The 17,115-nt window shown below is 49.1% G+C and overlaps 1 protein-coding gene across 1 annotated transcript in view; it reads right to left on the bottom strand.

Annotated features, from left to right (window-relative positions):
• The window catches only part of DNAH9 (dynein axonemal heavy chain 9), a 342,468-nt gene that overhangs the window by 167,381 nt on the left and 157,972 nt on the right, over window positions 1-17,115 (bottom strand). Inside the window, exons 37-38 of the mRNA XM_086686045.1 lie at window positions 11,464-11,637; window positions 10,786-10,993 (exon numbers count right to left, since the gene is read on the bottom strand). Of these exons, the coding sequence (XP_086542171.1) occupies window positions 10,786-10,993; window positions 11,464-11,637 (382 nt within the window). The remainder of the gene's footprint in view (window positions 1-10,785; window positions 10,994-11,463; window positions 11,638-17,115) is intronic.

Raw genomic sequence — 17,115 nt, 5'->3', positions numbered from 1 at the left:
GTGACAGATCTTTTCATGATTTAATTTCCTGTCATCTCCTTTTTGAAAGACAGGCGGACGAGCTATCTGTAACGATGTAAGCACGAGGCTCCCCGGGTTGAGGGTTCGATCGGATCTTTTCGGGTCCTGTCTAACCTCAACCTGTTAATGAATGGGTTACAGAGATTCACATCGCACAGAGATTCAGACGCCTGAGCTCCTATCTAATGAGTGTAATTAAGGGCTCAAATATTTGTTAAACGAATCATTTAAATTGCAGGTGGATGGTAAGAGAATTCAGAATCGTGAAGCACATCATCTTCAGCCTCCTCTCTTTACGCTGCAGATATAAGTCCCTCGATGCCTGGTCCGTTTCTTTGCTTCTCCTTTTTCGCTTTCTAGACTGTCTTGTCTATGGGTCATTGCAAATTCTTTTAGTCTTAAAAATTACTTATATTTTCTTTTAATTTTTTAATATTTTTGAGAGAGAGAGAGAGCGAGTGCACGAGGGGCAGAGAGAGAGGGAGACACAGAATCTGAAGCAGGCTCCAGGCTCCAGGCTCCGAGCTATCAGCCCAGAGCCTGGCGTGGGGCTTGAACCCATGAACTGTGAGATCAGAAGTCAGACGCTTAACCAACTGAGCCACCCAGGCACCCCAAATTACTCATATTTTCTAAAAAAAAAAAAAAAAAGAGAGAGGCTTCAAGTATTTGCAGACATAAAACAGACCAATTAAAGGAGACTAACCAAGGATTCCAAAGCCATATAGGAAAAGAAACGTGACTGGACCCGTGATCCAGATGACAGGGTTACTGTAACCCAATAAAAATGTATCTCACGCCTACCTGAAACCTCAGAACTAAACCTGTGTTTAGTTACAGCAACCGCGACATCCTGGATTACTGGTACACATCCACTTCTAATTTTCTACGAAAAAAAATTTTCCAGGCGCTAAATTCTAGCGGGCATGTATCCTGGATACTTACTAAAGGAATATCAGGCTGCAGGATGAGCAAGGTCGTCAATGGGCGTTTTACAGGAGATGTAACAGTAACTGAAAGTTATCTTTCATCCTCCTGAGCCTCAGCGAAGCCCAGGGGTGGATCATTAAATTGTAACTCAGTAAAGGAAATGAAAGCATTGCAGTGGGTCTGTGGGTTTAGAAGGATAGGAGGAGGGCGGGTCCCTGCCTCCCTCAACGCGAGGGTTCAGTGTTCTGTGCTCTGGGCAGCTGCTGGAGAGAAGTCAGTTGGAATCTGAGTCTTTCAATGACTACCCGAAGGGCCGATTTGATTTACTATCAAAGGGAAAACTATCCATGTGCTGTAGATATCAGATGAACGGAAGCAAAGTTGGCTGTAGATATCAGATGAACGGAAGCAAAGTTGGCATTCGAGCGTGAAAAGCAAGAAGCCTGACCTAGAATCTCATCAAAGCCGATCAAATAAGACCGCTTGGCTCTTAACTCCTTGTGGGACTTTCAGGGAAGTCCCTTAACACCTCTAAGCCTCATTTTTCTCATCTTGCAAAATCAGAGACTGTCAGATCTGTGATGGACACCGTTTCCAAAATCCTCCTCTCTGGTCACTTTCCAACGAGGGTGGCCCTGTGACACAGTTCTGAACGGGAAGACACATGTATAGGTCACCGGGGTTCCTGGAGAGCTCTCGTTCCCTGACATGGGCCCTAACTCTCCCCTTTATCTTTTCCTTTGTTCCACTGGGAACGCAGATGTGATGGCAGATGCAGCAGCCATTATGCCAACCTGAGGAAGCAGCTAAGAGAATAGATATTATAGCATCGATATCATTGAGCCACGGATTTCGCATTAGTAACTGCCTACCTCAAGACTTCTTGCTGGTGAAAAACAAATTCTGTCCACGTCACCGCCGTCAGATTTTCTGCTGCGTGGCAAAGGCATTGCTGACATGGTGTCTCACTGGATGGGGAGGGTTAAATGCACTAAGGGGGTGGGACCCTGAGCCCAATGTTTGGCACAGTACAAACAGCACATAAAGCACGTGTTGCCTCCATGGGTGAGCCATGGGAATGCCTTGAAACACAACCCCATTTGTATTTGAGACTACTGGGCCTGCATTGAGAACCATAGTTGGTGGAGACCCCAGAGCTGGAAGAGATGAGACACAAGGGGTGCAGGGTTTATCAAGCAGCTGCGTCCTCTATAAAAGAACATCTGATTTTGAGAAACAGGGCGTTTGATGGGCTAGCCAGATCCGTCCGCAGATCCCCCCGCAGACCTCCATGAATTGACCTGCAGGGTGGGGTTACTTCCCATTTGAACGTCAGAACCTTTCTTACCAAAACATTGTTTTTGTTTTAAAAACTTTTTAATGTTTTTATTTATTTTTGAGAGAGAGAGAGAGAGAGAGAGAGAGAGAGAGACAGACAGATGCGTGGGGGAGGGGCAGAGAGGGAGACACAGAATCTGAAACAGGCTCCAGGCTCTGAGCTGTCAGCACACAGCCTGATGCGGGGCTCGAACTCACGGACAGCGAGATCGTGACCTGGCTGAAGTCGGACGCTCAACCGACTGAGCCACCCAGGTGCCCCAACATTATTTTTGTTTCAGTATAGTTGAAGTTAAACCCCCTTTCCAAGCAAAAGGGGTTTACCTGGGTTCCTTATGTTTTGCCAGTGAGGGGTTTTAGAAATGACCGCATAATAGTTATAGATTCTTAAATTCAGGAAGGGTTTTAATATTATTATAGTAACAGCTTCCACTTACTTAAGCATTTACTTTATGGTAGGACTCATTGTGAGTTTTTTACATATTTCATCTTGCTATTCAAAAATGAAAAGAACTATTGAAACACTCAACAACAGGGACAAATCTCAAAATCATGCCGAGCGAGGGGCGCCTGGGTGGCACAGTCGGTTAAGCGTCCGACTTCAGCCAGGTCACGATCTCGCGGTCCAGGAGTTCGAGCCCCGCGTCGGGCTCTGGGCTGATGGCTCAGAGCCTGGAGCCTGTTTCCGATTCTGTGTCTCCCTCTCTCTCTGCCCCTCCCCCGTTCATGCTCTGTCTCTCTCTGTCGCAAAAATAAATAAACGTTGAAAAAAAAAAAAAAAAAAAAAAAAATCATGCCGAGCGAAAAAAGCCAGACCAAAAAAAAAATAAATAAATAAAGAAATAAAGAAAAAAAAAAAAAAGAAAGGGAAAAAAAGCATGTATTGTGTGATTCCATCACAGGCAATTCTAGGAAATATGAACTAACTGACTGCGATAGAAACTGGTCAGTGGTTGCCTAGGCATGGGCAGGGTGGAAAGGGAGGGAGGGAGGGATTGCCCAAGAACACCAGAAACTTCCAGAGGTGATGGATATGCTCATTATTTCAACCATAGTCATGGTGTTGGGGGTGTGTAAGTATCTCAAAACTTCTCAAATTGTATACTTTAGTGTTATTTTTAAATGTCTGTTTTTGAGAGAGGGAGAGTGAGTGTGCGTGCACGAGAGGGACAGAGAGAGGGAGACAGAATCCCAAGCAGACTCTGTGCGGTGAGCACAGAGCCCGATGCAGGGCTTGAACCCAAGGACCGTGAGCTCATGACCTGAGCCGAAATCAAGAGTCGGAGGCTTAACTGACTGAGCCACTGAGGCGCCCCTCAAATTGTTATACTTTAATATGTGCCATATGTGTTATATGTCAATTATAACCCAACAATGCATTTTTAAAGGGGAAATGGCAAAAAAAAAAAATTATACCGCCTTTAGTAGGAATGTGGATAAACGGGCTGTGGTTTATTCCTACAATGGAATTCTATGCAGCAGTGAAAACCAATGAAATAGATCTACATGCATCAAAATGGATAATGATTAAAAAAGTAAGTTCTCAAAGGAACTTCCAGTATGATCACATATTTAAAATGTAAATACAACACAACATTGTGTATTTTTATGGGTACATGTATATATTAAAATTGTAAGTTTGCATCTTTTCGTGTGTCTGTTGGCCATCTGGATGTCTTTGGAAAAATGTCTATTCGTGTCTTCTGCCCACTTTGTACTGGATTATTTGGTTTTTTTTAGGTGTTGAGTTCTATAAGTTCTTTAAATATTTTGGACCCCAACCCTTTATTGGATATGTCCTTTGCAAATACCTTCTCCAATTCAGTAGGCTGCCTTTTAGTTTTGTTGATTGTTTCCTTCGCTGTGCAGAAGCTTTTTACTTTGACGAAGTCCCAATAGGTTATTTTTACTTTTGTCTCCCTTGCCTCAGGAGACGCATCTAGAAAGAATTTGCTATGGCTGACGTCAAAGAGGTCACTGTCTGTGTTCTCCCCCAGGATTTTGATGGTTTCGGGTCTCACACTTGGGTCTTTAATCCATTTTGCGAAACATCACGGGTCACCAGGGAAACACAAACCAAAACCACAGTATCACCTCACACCTGTCAGAAGGGCTAACATCAACAACACAAGAAACAACAGGTGTTTATGGGATGCGGACACAGGGAACCCTCTTGCACTGTTGGTGCGAATGCAAAATGGTGCAGCCACCCTGGAAAACGGTATGGAGGTGCCTCAGAAAGTTAAAGGCAGAAATATCCTACGACCTAGCAACCGCACTACTAGGTATTTATCTGAAGAATATAAAAAGTACTAATTCAAAGGGATACATGCAGCCCAATGTTTATAGCAGCACTATCTACACAGTAGCTACACTGTGGAAACAGCCCAAGTGTCCGTGGAGGGACGAATGGATACAGAGCCGGTATATATACACAATGGAGTATCACTCAGCCATAAAAAAGAGTGAAATGTTGCCACTTGCAACAACATGGATGGAACCAGGTAGCATGATGCTAAACGAGGTAGGTCGGAGAAAGACAAACACCATCTGGTTTCACGCACAGGTGGAATTTAAGAAACAAAGCAAGGGAGCCAAGGGGGAAAGGAGACACAAACCCAGAAATAGACTCTTAACCGCAGAGAACACACCGAGGGTCGCCAGGCGGGAGGAGGTGGGGGATGGGGGGAAAGAGGAGACGGGGATTAAGGAGGGCACTTGTATTGAGCACCGGGTGTTGTATGGAAGAGTGGAATCACCCTATCGGACGCTTGGAACTACTATTATACCGCGTGGTGGCCGGAACTTAAAAACCTAAGAGAAGGTGTAGATTCAGAATGATACACAATCAACTTTAGTACTTGGTCGATGAGGGGCAGGAAGGCAGGTGGGGGTGGTGTGCTGGCTGTACTTTACTGCTGAGATTCGTAGCAAAATGACACAATTTTAACATCTGTGAAATCTGGGTGGTGGGCACATGGGCATCTGTTACATTATTTTCTGTCCTTCCCTGCAGGCTTGAGTTATTTCATAATTTCTAAAAAGTTTAAGCAGTTCTCCATCGCTCCTTCTTAGCGTCTAGTTCTCCTTGACAGGGGCACCTGCTGTTATCAGTTGTGTGTACTTCTTGAAATATTCTAAGTGTATATAAGCATAGGTATGTGAGTGTATATATATGTATACTTTCATATCTTTTTAATTAAAAGAATTTTTATATTAATTTTTAATTTTTTTTTAACATTTATTCATTATTGAGAGAGAGAGACAGAACATGAGCAAGGGAGGGGTGGAGAGAGGAGAAGACACAGAATCCGAAGCAGGTTCCAGGCTCCGAGCTGTGAGCACAGAGCCTGATGCGGGGCTCGAACTCACAAACCTTGAGACCATGACCTGAGCTGAAGTCGGACGCCCAACCGACTGAGCCACCAGGCACCCCAGTTTGTTTATTTTGAGGGAGACAGAGACAGTGTGAGTACAGGAGGGGCACAGAGAGAGAGAAAATCCCAAGCAGGCTTTGCATTATGAGTGCAGAGCCTCATGTGGGGCTTGAACTCATGAAACTGAGATCGTGACCTGAGCTGAAATTGAGAGTCGGACACTTAACTTTGAGCCGCCCATGTTTATTTATTTTTGAGAGAGAGAGAGAGAGAGAGAGAGAGAGAGAGAGAGAGAGAGAGAGAGAATATGAACTAGCGGGGAAGGGGCAGAGAGAGAGGGGGACACAGAATCCGAAGCAGGCTCCAGGTTCTGAGCTGTCAGCATAGAGCCCGACACGGGGCTCGAACTCACGAACCATGAGATCATGACCTGAGCCAAAGTCGGACGCTTGATCGACTGAACCACCCAGGCGCCCCAGTATACACCTCTTTTTAAACAAGACACATTTTGGAGCATGATCTACCCTGTTCCGTATCTTCCTTTTCCCGTTCAACAAAGCTTTGGAAGTACTTCCAACCCCGTTCATACAGAAACGTCCTCACGTGTCATAATGATGCTCAGCACTCCATCTCGTGGATAATTAGGCTACTTCCCACATCAGTACAGGAGGGGCAGAGAGAGAGAGAAAAATCCCAAGCAGGCTTTGCATTATGAGTGCAGAGCCTGATGTGGGGCTTGATGTGTGTTTATAACGGGTCTGAAGTGGCCCCACACACATCTTGCACACCTGTCTGGGTGTACTACCTGCCCCGGGAAGCAGACCATACACCACAGCACACTGGATCTGTTCGTAATGACACAGGCTCTTAGGCACAAAAGGCGACAGAGGCACTCGGCCGCAGAAAGAGCGTTGGGCTCAGGATGTGCGTGGGAGAATCTGCCTCTTGTCCGAGACCGGGGTAGCTGCCCTTTGAGAATCTCCTTTTTTGAAATGTTCTCTGCCCTCTGGGATACCAGGTTCCTGGCTCCCCTGTTCCTAAGCATCATCAGCATCCTTTCTCCCGCCATTTTGTTGCTTCTAACACGTTTTAGGCTGAGAGGCCAAATAAACAAAGTTGTTTGGACTGTGACCAACAGAAAGAGGCATGAGGCTCCACGGAAGGGAGTTCAGCATTTTCTTTTTTTTTTCCAGAGTCATGGGTATGAGCTCTTCTGCGTGGACTTTGTGGCCTTTATGCTGCTCCTCTTGGGCTCTGGGTTAGTCCCAAGTTCCTGGCTGCTTCTGGACAGCAGAAGCTTCACCCACCTCTAGTGTGGAGGATGGAAGGGACCAAGAGGCCACTAGGGAGCTAACGGGACACAGGAGTGTTGTGTCCAGCTGCAGTGACGGCCGGTGTTATCCTGGCCCCATCTGACAGCAGGCTGACTCTTCTGAATAATTCTCTGTGTTTCACCAGGACAGGAGGAGAAAATCCTCCAGGTTGGGGACCCAGGAGAAGACGGAGAGGTCCGGGCGAGAGGACCCAGGAGAAGAGCAAACAGCTCGTCTCCCTTTCCTTGGTTATGAATTTTTACTATTTAAAAAAAAATTTTTTTTTCAACGTTTATTTATTTTTGGGACAGAGAGAGACAGAGCATGAACGGGGGAGGGGCAGAGAGAGAGGGAGACACAGAATCGGAAACAGGCTCCAGGCTCTGAGCCATCAGCCCAGAGCCCGACGCGGGGCTCGAACTCACGGACCGCGAGATGGTGACCTGGCTGAAGTCGGACGCTTAACCGACTGCGCCACCCAGGCGCCCCGGGTTTTGACTATTTAAAGTGTTTGCTTACATGCAGAAACCTGACAATAGGATTCTAGGGAACAACTCCTCCAGAATACTCGAATGATACCACAAACGGTAATAGTAATAACGGCAAATATTTATTACAGTTTTTGTAGTATTTTCCTAGCAGGGAGGCAATGTAACCTTGTTGTTCAGGGCAAGGCTCTGGGGGCGCCTGGGTGGCTAGGTTGGTTGAACTTTTGACTTTGAGTCAGGTCATGATCTCACGGTTCATGAGTTAGAGCTCCGTGTCGGGGTCCTCAATCACAGCATGGAGCCTGCTTGGGATTGTCTCTCTCCCTCTCTCTCTGCCCCTCCCGGGCACCTTCTCTGTCTCAAAAATAAATAAACAACAACAAAAAAAGAGCACAGACTCTGTCTGGGTTCAAACCCTGGCTCCATCATCACTCTCGGCATGGCCTCGGAGAGCTTATTTAACTCCTCTGCCTTGACTTTCTCATCTACAACACAGGGACGATACAAGGACTTACTTTATGGGGCTGTAAATGATGAAATGATTTAAAAACATGTCAACTTCCGGGGCACCTGGGTGGCTCAGTCGGTTAACTGCCTGGCTGTCGGTTTCGGCTCAGGTCACGATCTCACGGCTCGTGAGTTCCAGCCCCGCGTCAGGCTCCACGCAGACAGTGTGGAGCCTGCTTGGGATTCTCTCTCTTTCACTCTCTCTCTGCCCCTCCCCTGCTTGCATGTGCGCGCTCTCTCTCAAAAATACATCAACTTTAAAAAAAATTATGCAAAATAAATAAATAAAAACAGATCAGCTTCCAATCTCAGGTTGGCACCTGACACATACTTGATGAATGTTTGATAAATGTCACTTGTTGATATTAGCCTACTGATCATAGATTTAAGAATCAGAGCAAATGGGCAGAGCTCATAATCTGGTCAGTCACCGGACTCCAGGCTTGCAAATAAGGGCAGGTATATTCTCCCAGGAACAAACGGGGTCAACAAGTGAGCCAGACAGGCACGTGAAGTCCGCTTACGACCACCGCCGGGCATTAACGTGGCAATGTCAGGCCACGATGCAAGGCCATAACACAGCATACCATGATGGTGGCCGAGGTCTCATGGAAGAGAGATGAAGCGAGTGAGAGCCCATGGTTAACACTGAGGGAATTCTGCAAGCTGGACTATTAAGCACAGCCATTATTTAAACAATAAATTAGATAATGAGGCATGTGGGTGGCTCAGTCAGTTGAGCGTCTGACTCTTGATTTTTGGCTCAGGTCATGATCCCAGGGTCATGGGATTGAGCCCTGTGTTGGGCTCCATGCTGAGCACAAAGCCTGCTTGAGATTCTCTGTCTCTGTCTCTGTCTGTCTCTCTCTCTCTCTCTCTCTCTCTCCCTCCCTCCCTCCCTCCGACCCTCTCCCCTGTTCGTGTGCACACACTCTCTAATTAAAAAAATATATATAAATTAGGGGTGCCTGGGTGGCTCAGTCGGTTGAGCGTCCGACTTCAGCTCAGGCCGTGATCTCACAGTCCGGTCTGTGAGTTCAAGCACCGCATCGGGCTCTGTGATGACAGCTCGGAGCCTGGACCCTGCTTTGGATTATTCTGTGTCTCCCTCCCCTCTCTGTCCCTCCTCCACTCGCACTCTGTTTCTCTGTCTCTGTGTCTCAAAAAAAAAAAAAAAAAAAAACACATTAAAAAATAAATAAGCTTACAACTAATTAAATTGTATTACAAAAAAACAAAGGTAAGGCTATTCAAAACTCATCATATCTGAATGATTGTTACCCACTCTGCCTGGGAAGTGGAAATACCATGGAGGGTGACCACCACAAAGGTGGGAGTATTTCCACCACAGAAATGGACAGGTTTGTCTGGGTGCTTGTGCAGTTCTCACAAGGTGCCGGAGTAAAAAGCGTTAATCGTGCAGATGAAACTTCAAAGCGCATCACGCCCGCAGCCATTTACAGGGACGAGAGCAACAAAGAAAACCCAAGTGTTCTTTGGCTGTTCAAAGACGCTCACGTCACCGACCCACTAGTGAATCTGTGCCACGAGCCTTCCTCATTTCGTGTTGTCTTACTTGTTCAGGTTCACGTGGGCACTAGGGTGGCGATGGACCCTGGGCAGCATTCATGAGCCCAGCAGGGTGTGGAGCCCCGAGGCTCGCTTAACAAAGAGGCGGAGGACGGCCTGTCACCGAGGGGTGACAGGTGCAGGCGTGCGGGTGCCTAACTGCTCTGACAGGCAGGGAGCAGACACTGGTGCCCCCGACAGCACGCGGAGCTGGCTGGGCCCCGGGCCTCGGAAGACCCGGCGGGATGGTCAGGAGGAAGGAGGGAGGTGAGCTGTTCTCCACGTGGGAGCTGTGGACGCGGAACCCTGCCAAGACCACACTGGCTGACTCTGGGGATCCCGCTGGGAGGGGCCACGGAAGCAGTGGGTGAGTGAAACGGGTGCAGGCTGGGCAAGAGGTGGTCAGAGTAAAGCCTGGTTTGCAAGTCTGCTGGCCTGGATGTCGGACAGGGAGAGTGCTGGGCTCATCCTCATGTACTGAGTGACAGCCTGCAACTGGCCAGTGTGCAAACAGCCCAGTGCATGGCATTCCACGTGCGGGCATGCACCGGGGTCTCACGTGGGAAGCACGGCCCAGTTACGGCATCAGGGGGAAGAGCTGGGTTCTCCCCAGCCTTGCCACCGCCCTCCTCTGGCCAGGAGCTTGGCTCGGGGGCTTCGTCAAAAGGAAGCTTCTTCCAGGGTTCATGTGATGAGTGTTTCTCTATACGAGGAGACCCTGTTGTAAGTGAGGGTCAAGGAGAAAGTGCCTCTGGCGAGGGGGACGTTCCTGCAGCGAGCCTCTGACCCTGAAGCCACACCTGGAGGACCCGTGCCCACTCGGCAGCCCGGCGTGTCAGCTCCCGGTGAGAAGCACGTTCTACGTGCTCAGAAGCCCAGATGTGCTATGCCAGCCTTGCTGCTTAACGGGGACCTTGGGCAATCGCGCGCGTCTACCCGAGCCTCAGTTTCCCCATCTAGGAGATATGGGGAGGCGAGACGGGAAGGAAATGCTCTCTAGAGACACTTCCCGTGCCAGCAGTCTACAAGCCTACGGAAATGCTTCTGCGTGTGCCCACTTTCTTTGGCGTTAAGGTGCTGAACCTCTCTGTGTTCGACTCCCGGCACGGGAGGAATGTAGGAGACAGGTGGGGGGGCACGGGGGAACCCCAACAGGTGCCTGATGCTTTGCCCCGGCTCCATGTCGGGGCACGTGGCCACTCAGACGCCCCCACACCACCCTCCACGCGCTCCGGCCCTCACCTTGCAGCATCGCCGACGTGGTATAGTAGTTGAACGGCACGTTTTGCACCAGGTACTCCTCGGTGTCGAGGCTGGCCAGCTTGGTTCCCACCAGGACCGACTTGCCGACCCCCGCGGTCCCCACCAGCATGACCGGCCGCCGCCGCTCCAGGAGCCGCTCCAGGAAGTAGCACACTCGGACGGTCTCGCCCGTGGGCACCAGGCAAGCCTGCGGGGAGGACACGATGGGCAGGCTCGTGGGAGAAACAGATGCAGGGCGGAACGTTCCGGAACATTTCAGAAGAGGGTCTCCCCCTGGCAAGGGGGCGCTGGCTCACTACCTGGGGCAGGGGCGCCTTCCTTCGCATGCATGCTAACACCACTCCGGGAGTTCATTCTCGGGGTGGAGAGATCCCCTCCCTCCTCGGCCAGCTCCGTCTGCCTCCCTGTGGCCTCTCTAATGCGCTTTAGAACCTTCTGCCCCCAGGATGCCGCTGGAGTCTGCGAATCAAGTTAGCTAGTCTTTGCGGGGTTTCTGTGGCTTCCCTGCACCGAGAGTCTCCTCTGGAAAAGCACGTCGCTGGGCATGACTGGTTGCCAGCAAGGTTAAAACACTTGAGGGCCAATAACGGGCTGTGACTAGGACCGCTACGGATCCTTGGCACAAGCAGACATCCTTGGTCACTCGGCCACACTCACCTGCAGAGGCATCTCGGGGTCGAATTCAAACTGGGGGATGAGCTTGGACCAGGGCTCGAATTTCTTGGTCTCTGGGTCTATGTAGTAGTCAAAGACGGTTCCCTGGGAGGGAAACTTGACTGTCTTGAAATGCGCGAGCCACCACTTGCTGAACTCTTCCCGGTGGTCCGCAAGCTGCCAGAACAAAGCGGGTCAGGAGGCGAGGCTCTCCAGAGCTTGCGAAGCCTGGACAGACTGCCCGGCCGTCGGGCAGAAGGTCGGGGCCATGAAAGGCTTTGCAGACCTGCCCGATGGAGTGGCTTCTCCAGGAAGGATGCTGCTTCCCTGAGGATCAGCCCTGACGAGACGCATCAGTGCGGGGACACGAGTGCCACCGCTCGACCGTGGGGCTGAGTCCCCCTGGCACTGTGCATCTGAGACTCTTCACGGGGTGTGAGAACACCAAAAAGAGTGGGGTCCCATGACCGCAAGATGAAAAGACAGATCGACCCCCTTCCTCCCAGACCGCAGAGACCCAGCAACTCCAGGGTGGCGGTTAGGGACGGAACGGATACAAATGGAGGCTGTTGGCACCTGGGGGGTGCAGGGCGGTGGCGTGAGAAGAGCCTCGCCTCCTTCTGTGCCTCAGTGTCAGCTGTGAAATGAGCACCCCAGAAAAGAGAACTTCCAAGGACTCTGAAGGTCTTCCTTCAAGAGCTAAAATTTATTTTTTTTTTAAGTTTATTTCTTTTGAGAGAGACAGGAACAGTGCAAGTGGGGGAGGGGCAGAGAGAGAGACAGACAGACAGACAGAAACAGAATCCCAAGCAGGATCCGCTAACCAGCGCAGAGCCTGATGCGGGGCTTGAACTCACGAAACCACGAGATCGTGACCTGAGTCGAAATCAAGAATCGGACGCTTAACTGACTGAGCCACCCAGGTGCCCCAAGAGCTTTCTAAAACGTAAGAGCAGCAGAGCCAAAGCTAAACTGGTCTTTCTGACAGAAGGAATAGGTAGAGATACATGATTCACATGCACGCGTGTTAGATCACGAGCCCCTCAGGGCTGCGCGCCCGGTGTACTCATATTATCTTACTATAGGGGCACCTGGGTGGCTCAGTCGGTTGAGCTTCCGACTTCGGCTCAGGTCACGATCTTGCGGTTGATGAGTTCGAGCCCCGCGTCGGGCCCTGTACTGACAGCTCAGAGCCTGGAGCCTGCTTCCAAGTCTGTGTCTCCCTCTCTCTCTGACCCTCCCCTGCTCATACTCTGTGTCTGTCTCAAAAATAAATAAACATTAAAAAAATTTTTTTTTAATTATCTTACTATGTCCAAGCCAAAACATGCCAGACACGGGCACATGCATGCACCCCATAACATACCCGCGACTACTGGCAATAAGCCCATTCTTTGAGCATACAGACCTAGGAAAAATCTCCAAAAAGGAAACCTAAAAAGAGACCCAGACTGGACATTTTAGGGAAATGTTCCCGGAGGGCGGGACAGACGAGGAAGCTGGGCACGTGGGCAGTGATTCTGGGCTTGCGGCCAGTGGGGCAGCTCACTTTGTTGCCTACTGGGTAAGTAGGACTGAATTCTCTTGCTTTGGAATGAGAACGGAAACAAGTCCCGATACAGACGGACAGATCTGTGTGTTCTTATTCTGACACGAATTCAGACGAAGGGGGTGCAGGACCTTCTCAGTAATGTGCTCTGCGACCGGAAGCCTTGGAGGAAAAAACCTATTTTTGACTCATGGATACAATCCTTCAAGATTTTCAACGTCCCTTAAAAATCGGATTGTAGATTTACGTGGAAAAACCAAGGCGAAGGTCACCTTTAGAAGAAAACAGGTTGCCGACTAATCTATGACAAAGCAGGAAAGAATATCCAATGGAAAGAAGACAGTCTCTTTAACAAATGGTGCTGGCAGAACTGGACAGCAACATGCAGAAGGTTGAAACTAGACCACTTTCTCACACCATTCACAAAAATAAACTGAAAATGGATAAAGGACCTGAATGTGAGACAGGAAACCATCAAAACCCTAGAGGAGAAAACAGGAAAAGACCTCTCTGACCTCAGCCGTAGCGATTTCTTACTTGACGCATCCCCAAAGGCAAGGGAATTAAAAGCAAAAATGAACTACTGGGACCTCATGAAGATAAAAACTTCTGCACTGCAAAGGAAACAATCAACAAAACTAAAAGGCAACCGACGGAATGGGAAAAGGTATTTGCAAATGACATATCGGACAAAGGGCTAATATCCAAAATCTATAAAGAGCTCACCAAGCTTCACACCCGAAAAACAAATAATCCAGTGACGAAATGGGCAGAAAACATGAATAGACACTTCTCTAAAGAAGACATCCGGATGGCCAACAGGCACATGAGCAGATGCTCAACATTGCTCCTCATCAGGGAAATACAAATCAAAACCACACTCAGATATCACCTCATGCTGGTCAGAGTGGCCAAAATGAACAAATCAGGAGACTATAGATGCTGGCGAGGATGTGGAGAAACGGGAACCCTCTTGTACTGTTGGTGGGAATGCAAACTGGTGCAGCCGCTCTGGAAAACAGTGTGGAGGTTCCTCAAAAAATTAAAAATAGACCTACTCTATGACCCAGCAGTAGCACTGCTAGGAATTTACCCACGGGATACAGGATGCTGATGTATAGGGGCACTTGTACCCCAATGTTTATAGCAGTGCTTTCAACAATATCCAAATTATGGAAAGAGCCTAAATGTCCATCAACTGATGAATGGATAAAGAAATTATGGTTTATATACACAATGGAAGACTATGTGGCAATGAGAAAGAATGAAATGTGGCCCTTTGTAGGAACGTGGATGGAACTGGAGAGTGTGATGCTAAGTGAAATAAGCCATACAGAGACAGACAGATACCATGTTTTCACTCTTACGTGGATCCTGAGAAACTTAACAGAAACCCATGGGGGAGGGGAAGGGGAAAAAAAAGAGGTTAGAGTGGGAGAGAGCCAAAGCATAAGAGACTCTTAAAAACTGAGAACAAACTGAGGGTTGATGGGGGGTGGGAGGGAGGGGACGGTGGGTGATGGGCATTGAGGAGGGCACCTTTTGGGATGAGCACTGGGTGTTGTATGGAAACCAATTTGACAATAAATTTCATATATTTAAAAAAATAGAGAAAAAAAATAAAAAATCTGAAATAAAAAAAATAAAATAAAATAAAATTCACTCTAATAAGGAAAAACAGAAAAGAAAACAGGTTGGGTGCGTCTTCTCCTTTTGCCGCCAAGGCCACTTGGAGCTCCGTGGACAGTTAACGGCCACGCCGTGGGCTGGGCCACACCAACATCGCCTCATCCCTGTAACCCAGCACTTGGCCCCACCTCCACCATAATTGGACGCTAAACACAAGGTCACCTCTGCTGAGCCATCCAACAGCTCTTTCTCAGTTCAGCTCTCTGGGTGTCTCTGCAGCAGTGACCTTAAGGAAGAGGTGACCTTCAGAAATCCCCATCGCCTTTGGATCTGGACAGTCCTGCGGTCCCCCCTCCCTTTCTGTCCTCTGAGCTTGAGGACACTAAGGTGCGCCTGTACACCGTAGAAGACCTTGGGCTGTAACATCACCTCATCTGACCCTTGCTGCGCTCCCAGGAAGCCTGGCGAGGGCAAATTACTCCTATTTTACATATGAAAAGACCACAACTCAGAAGGCTCCACTTCCAAAGCACATGGTGCCCAACCCAGGCTTCCGGTCTCCAGAGCACGTGCTCTCCGAGAGGTCATTTGCTTCTGAGAGGCCACTACCCATGATCCCCTGCAAAGTCCTTTAGGGAGAACCTCCTTTAGCACCAAGTTCTTTTGCTTTTGCAGCTGGCACTCAGGTATGGGCTGCGTGCTGAATTCGTGCTTTGCTTTAATGACAGCTTTTCAAACATTAAGCACCACTGGTGTTCCTGACGTGAATTCTTTGGCCAACTTCCTATCTTGCTATTTACAGCGCTATTTTTGGTGTTTGGCTTGAATGCAGGTTGGGTAGGGGTCTTGGGCATTCCCTGCTGCTAAAAGCTTTCTCCTGTGTCCTTTCCCCATGTGCGAGCATGGCCACCTACAGTTCCAAGTGCTCCGGGACACCTGGGAGGACGCTTTCTCCTGGGCTTTTTAAAAAGAGTTGAGTGGATTGAAAATGTATTCGGACACAGAAAAATTGACCAGGAGTCTTCATCCTGACTGCCCTCCCCACCCCTCCTGGCACTGCCTACTAAGCACTGAAACGGGGGAGAAGCCTGACAGTGGTTGCTGTCTGACATTTCAGCAGCTGAAAGGTCAGGGTGTGCATTTGATGGAAAGAAGTGACCTACGCCTTCTGGATCTCTGGACTTGGTGAGGTCTCACCCATCCTGCCGGAGTCCTTGCCTCCAAGAAGCAGTCCACGGAGAAGCTCCGAGGACTGCAGGAGGCAGTGTGAGATTCTCAGACGCCCAATTCCCAGTTTCAGGCATTGTCCTGCCCTGGGGAATTCCCCCTTTCCCACCAGGATCTGGAGAGGGGAGGGAGAGGGAGAGGGAGAGGGAGAAAGGCACACGTCCCAGGAGCTTGGGAGAGCTGCTTTCTGAATGTGGACCACAAAAGAGCATGCTAGGGAGTGGAGGGAGGTAGGGTGGATGCTAGCAGCCAGGGTCTGTGAAAACGAAAGAGAAACTAGTTGTTAGTTCTAATTAATTGTTGGGGCGCCTGGGTGGCTCAGTCGGTTAAGCGTCCGACTCCTGGTTTCGGCTCAGGTCATGATCTCATGGTTCGTGAGATCGAGCCCCACGTCAGGCTCTGTGCTGACAGCATCGAGCCTGCTTGGGATTCTCTCTCTCTCTCTCTCTCTCTCTCCCTCTCTTTCTGCCTTTCCCCCCTTCGAAATAAATAAATAAGCATTTAAAAAATAAATTCATTGCAAATTCTCCCAGTTCGCCGCCATTTTGGATTCTAGAACATGGCTTTGCCCTGGGAGACTGACGCTTTTTACCTCTCTCCTCGGAAGAGCCCCACATCAATCCAGACTGGAAAGAGTAAATCATAACTCTCCACCCACCGTGGGTCTGTTTCACCCCTTGCTGTGAGGGGGGCACCAAACACTTGCTATGAAACTGAATATTCACGGTGCGAGAATATGAATAATAAGCACATAACGTGTGCCAGCACGATTTAACCCAAAGAGCTCTGCACATATCTGTGTCGGACGATCAGAACAGCATCCTTTCCTTGACTCCTCATGACCACCCTAGATGCTGTGCACCGCTGTCCTCACCCCTGCCTCTGTACACACGTGAGCAGCAAGGTAGAGAGAGGTGAAGCCATTTGTCCAAAGCCCCCCAGTATCAAGTGGCAAAGTTACAATTCGAAAGCAGAGTCCGTGTCGGAAGCCCCTATATGACCCTGGCTGATTCCTAGAGTAGGCTGTAAAGGACTGGGTTGCCCAACCTTGGAAGTGAGGTTTCTAGATAGAGAACTTTTCATTTGGAAGAAACTAAGCCAACAAAACGTCTGGGGATATAGGAAGGGTTAAAGAGTAGGACGCCACTGGGGCGCCTGGGTGGCTCAGTCGGTTAAGCAACTGACCTCGGCTCAGGTCATGGTGTCACAGTTTGTGGGTTCGAGCCCTGCGTCGGGCTCTGTGCTGACAG

The sequence above is a fragment of the Puma concolor genome, chromosome E1 (genome assembly GCF_028749965.1).
Source record: "Puma concolor isolate L17-30 chromosome E1, mPumCon1.1.hap2, whole genome shotgun sequence".
NCBI lineage: Eukaryota > Metazoa > Chordata > Mammalia > Carnivora > Felidae > Puma > Puma concolor.
The sequence above is the reverse complement of the archived record's forward strand: the minus strand, read 5'-3'. Positions and strand labels throughout refer to the sequence as shown.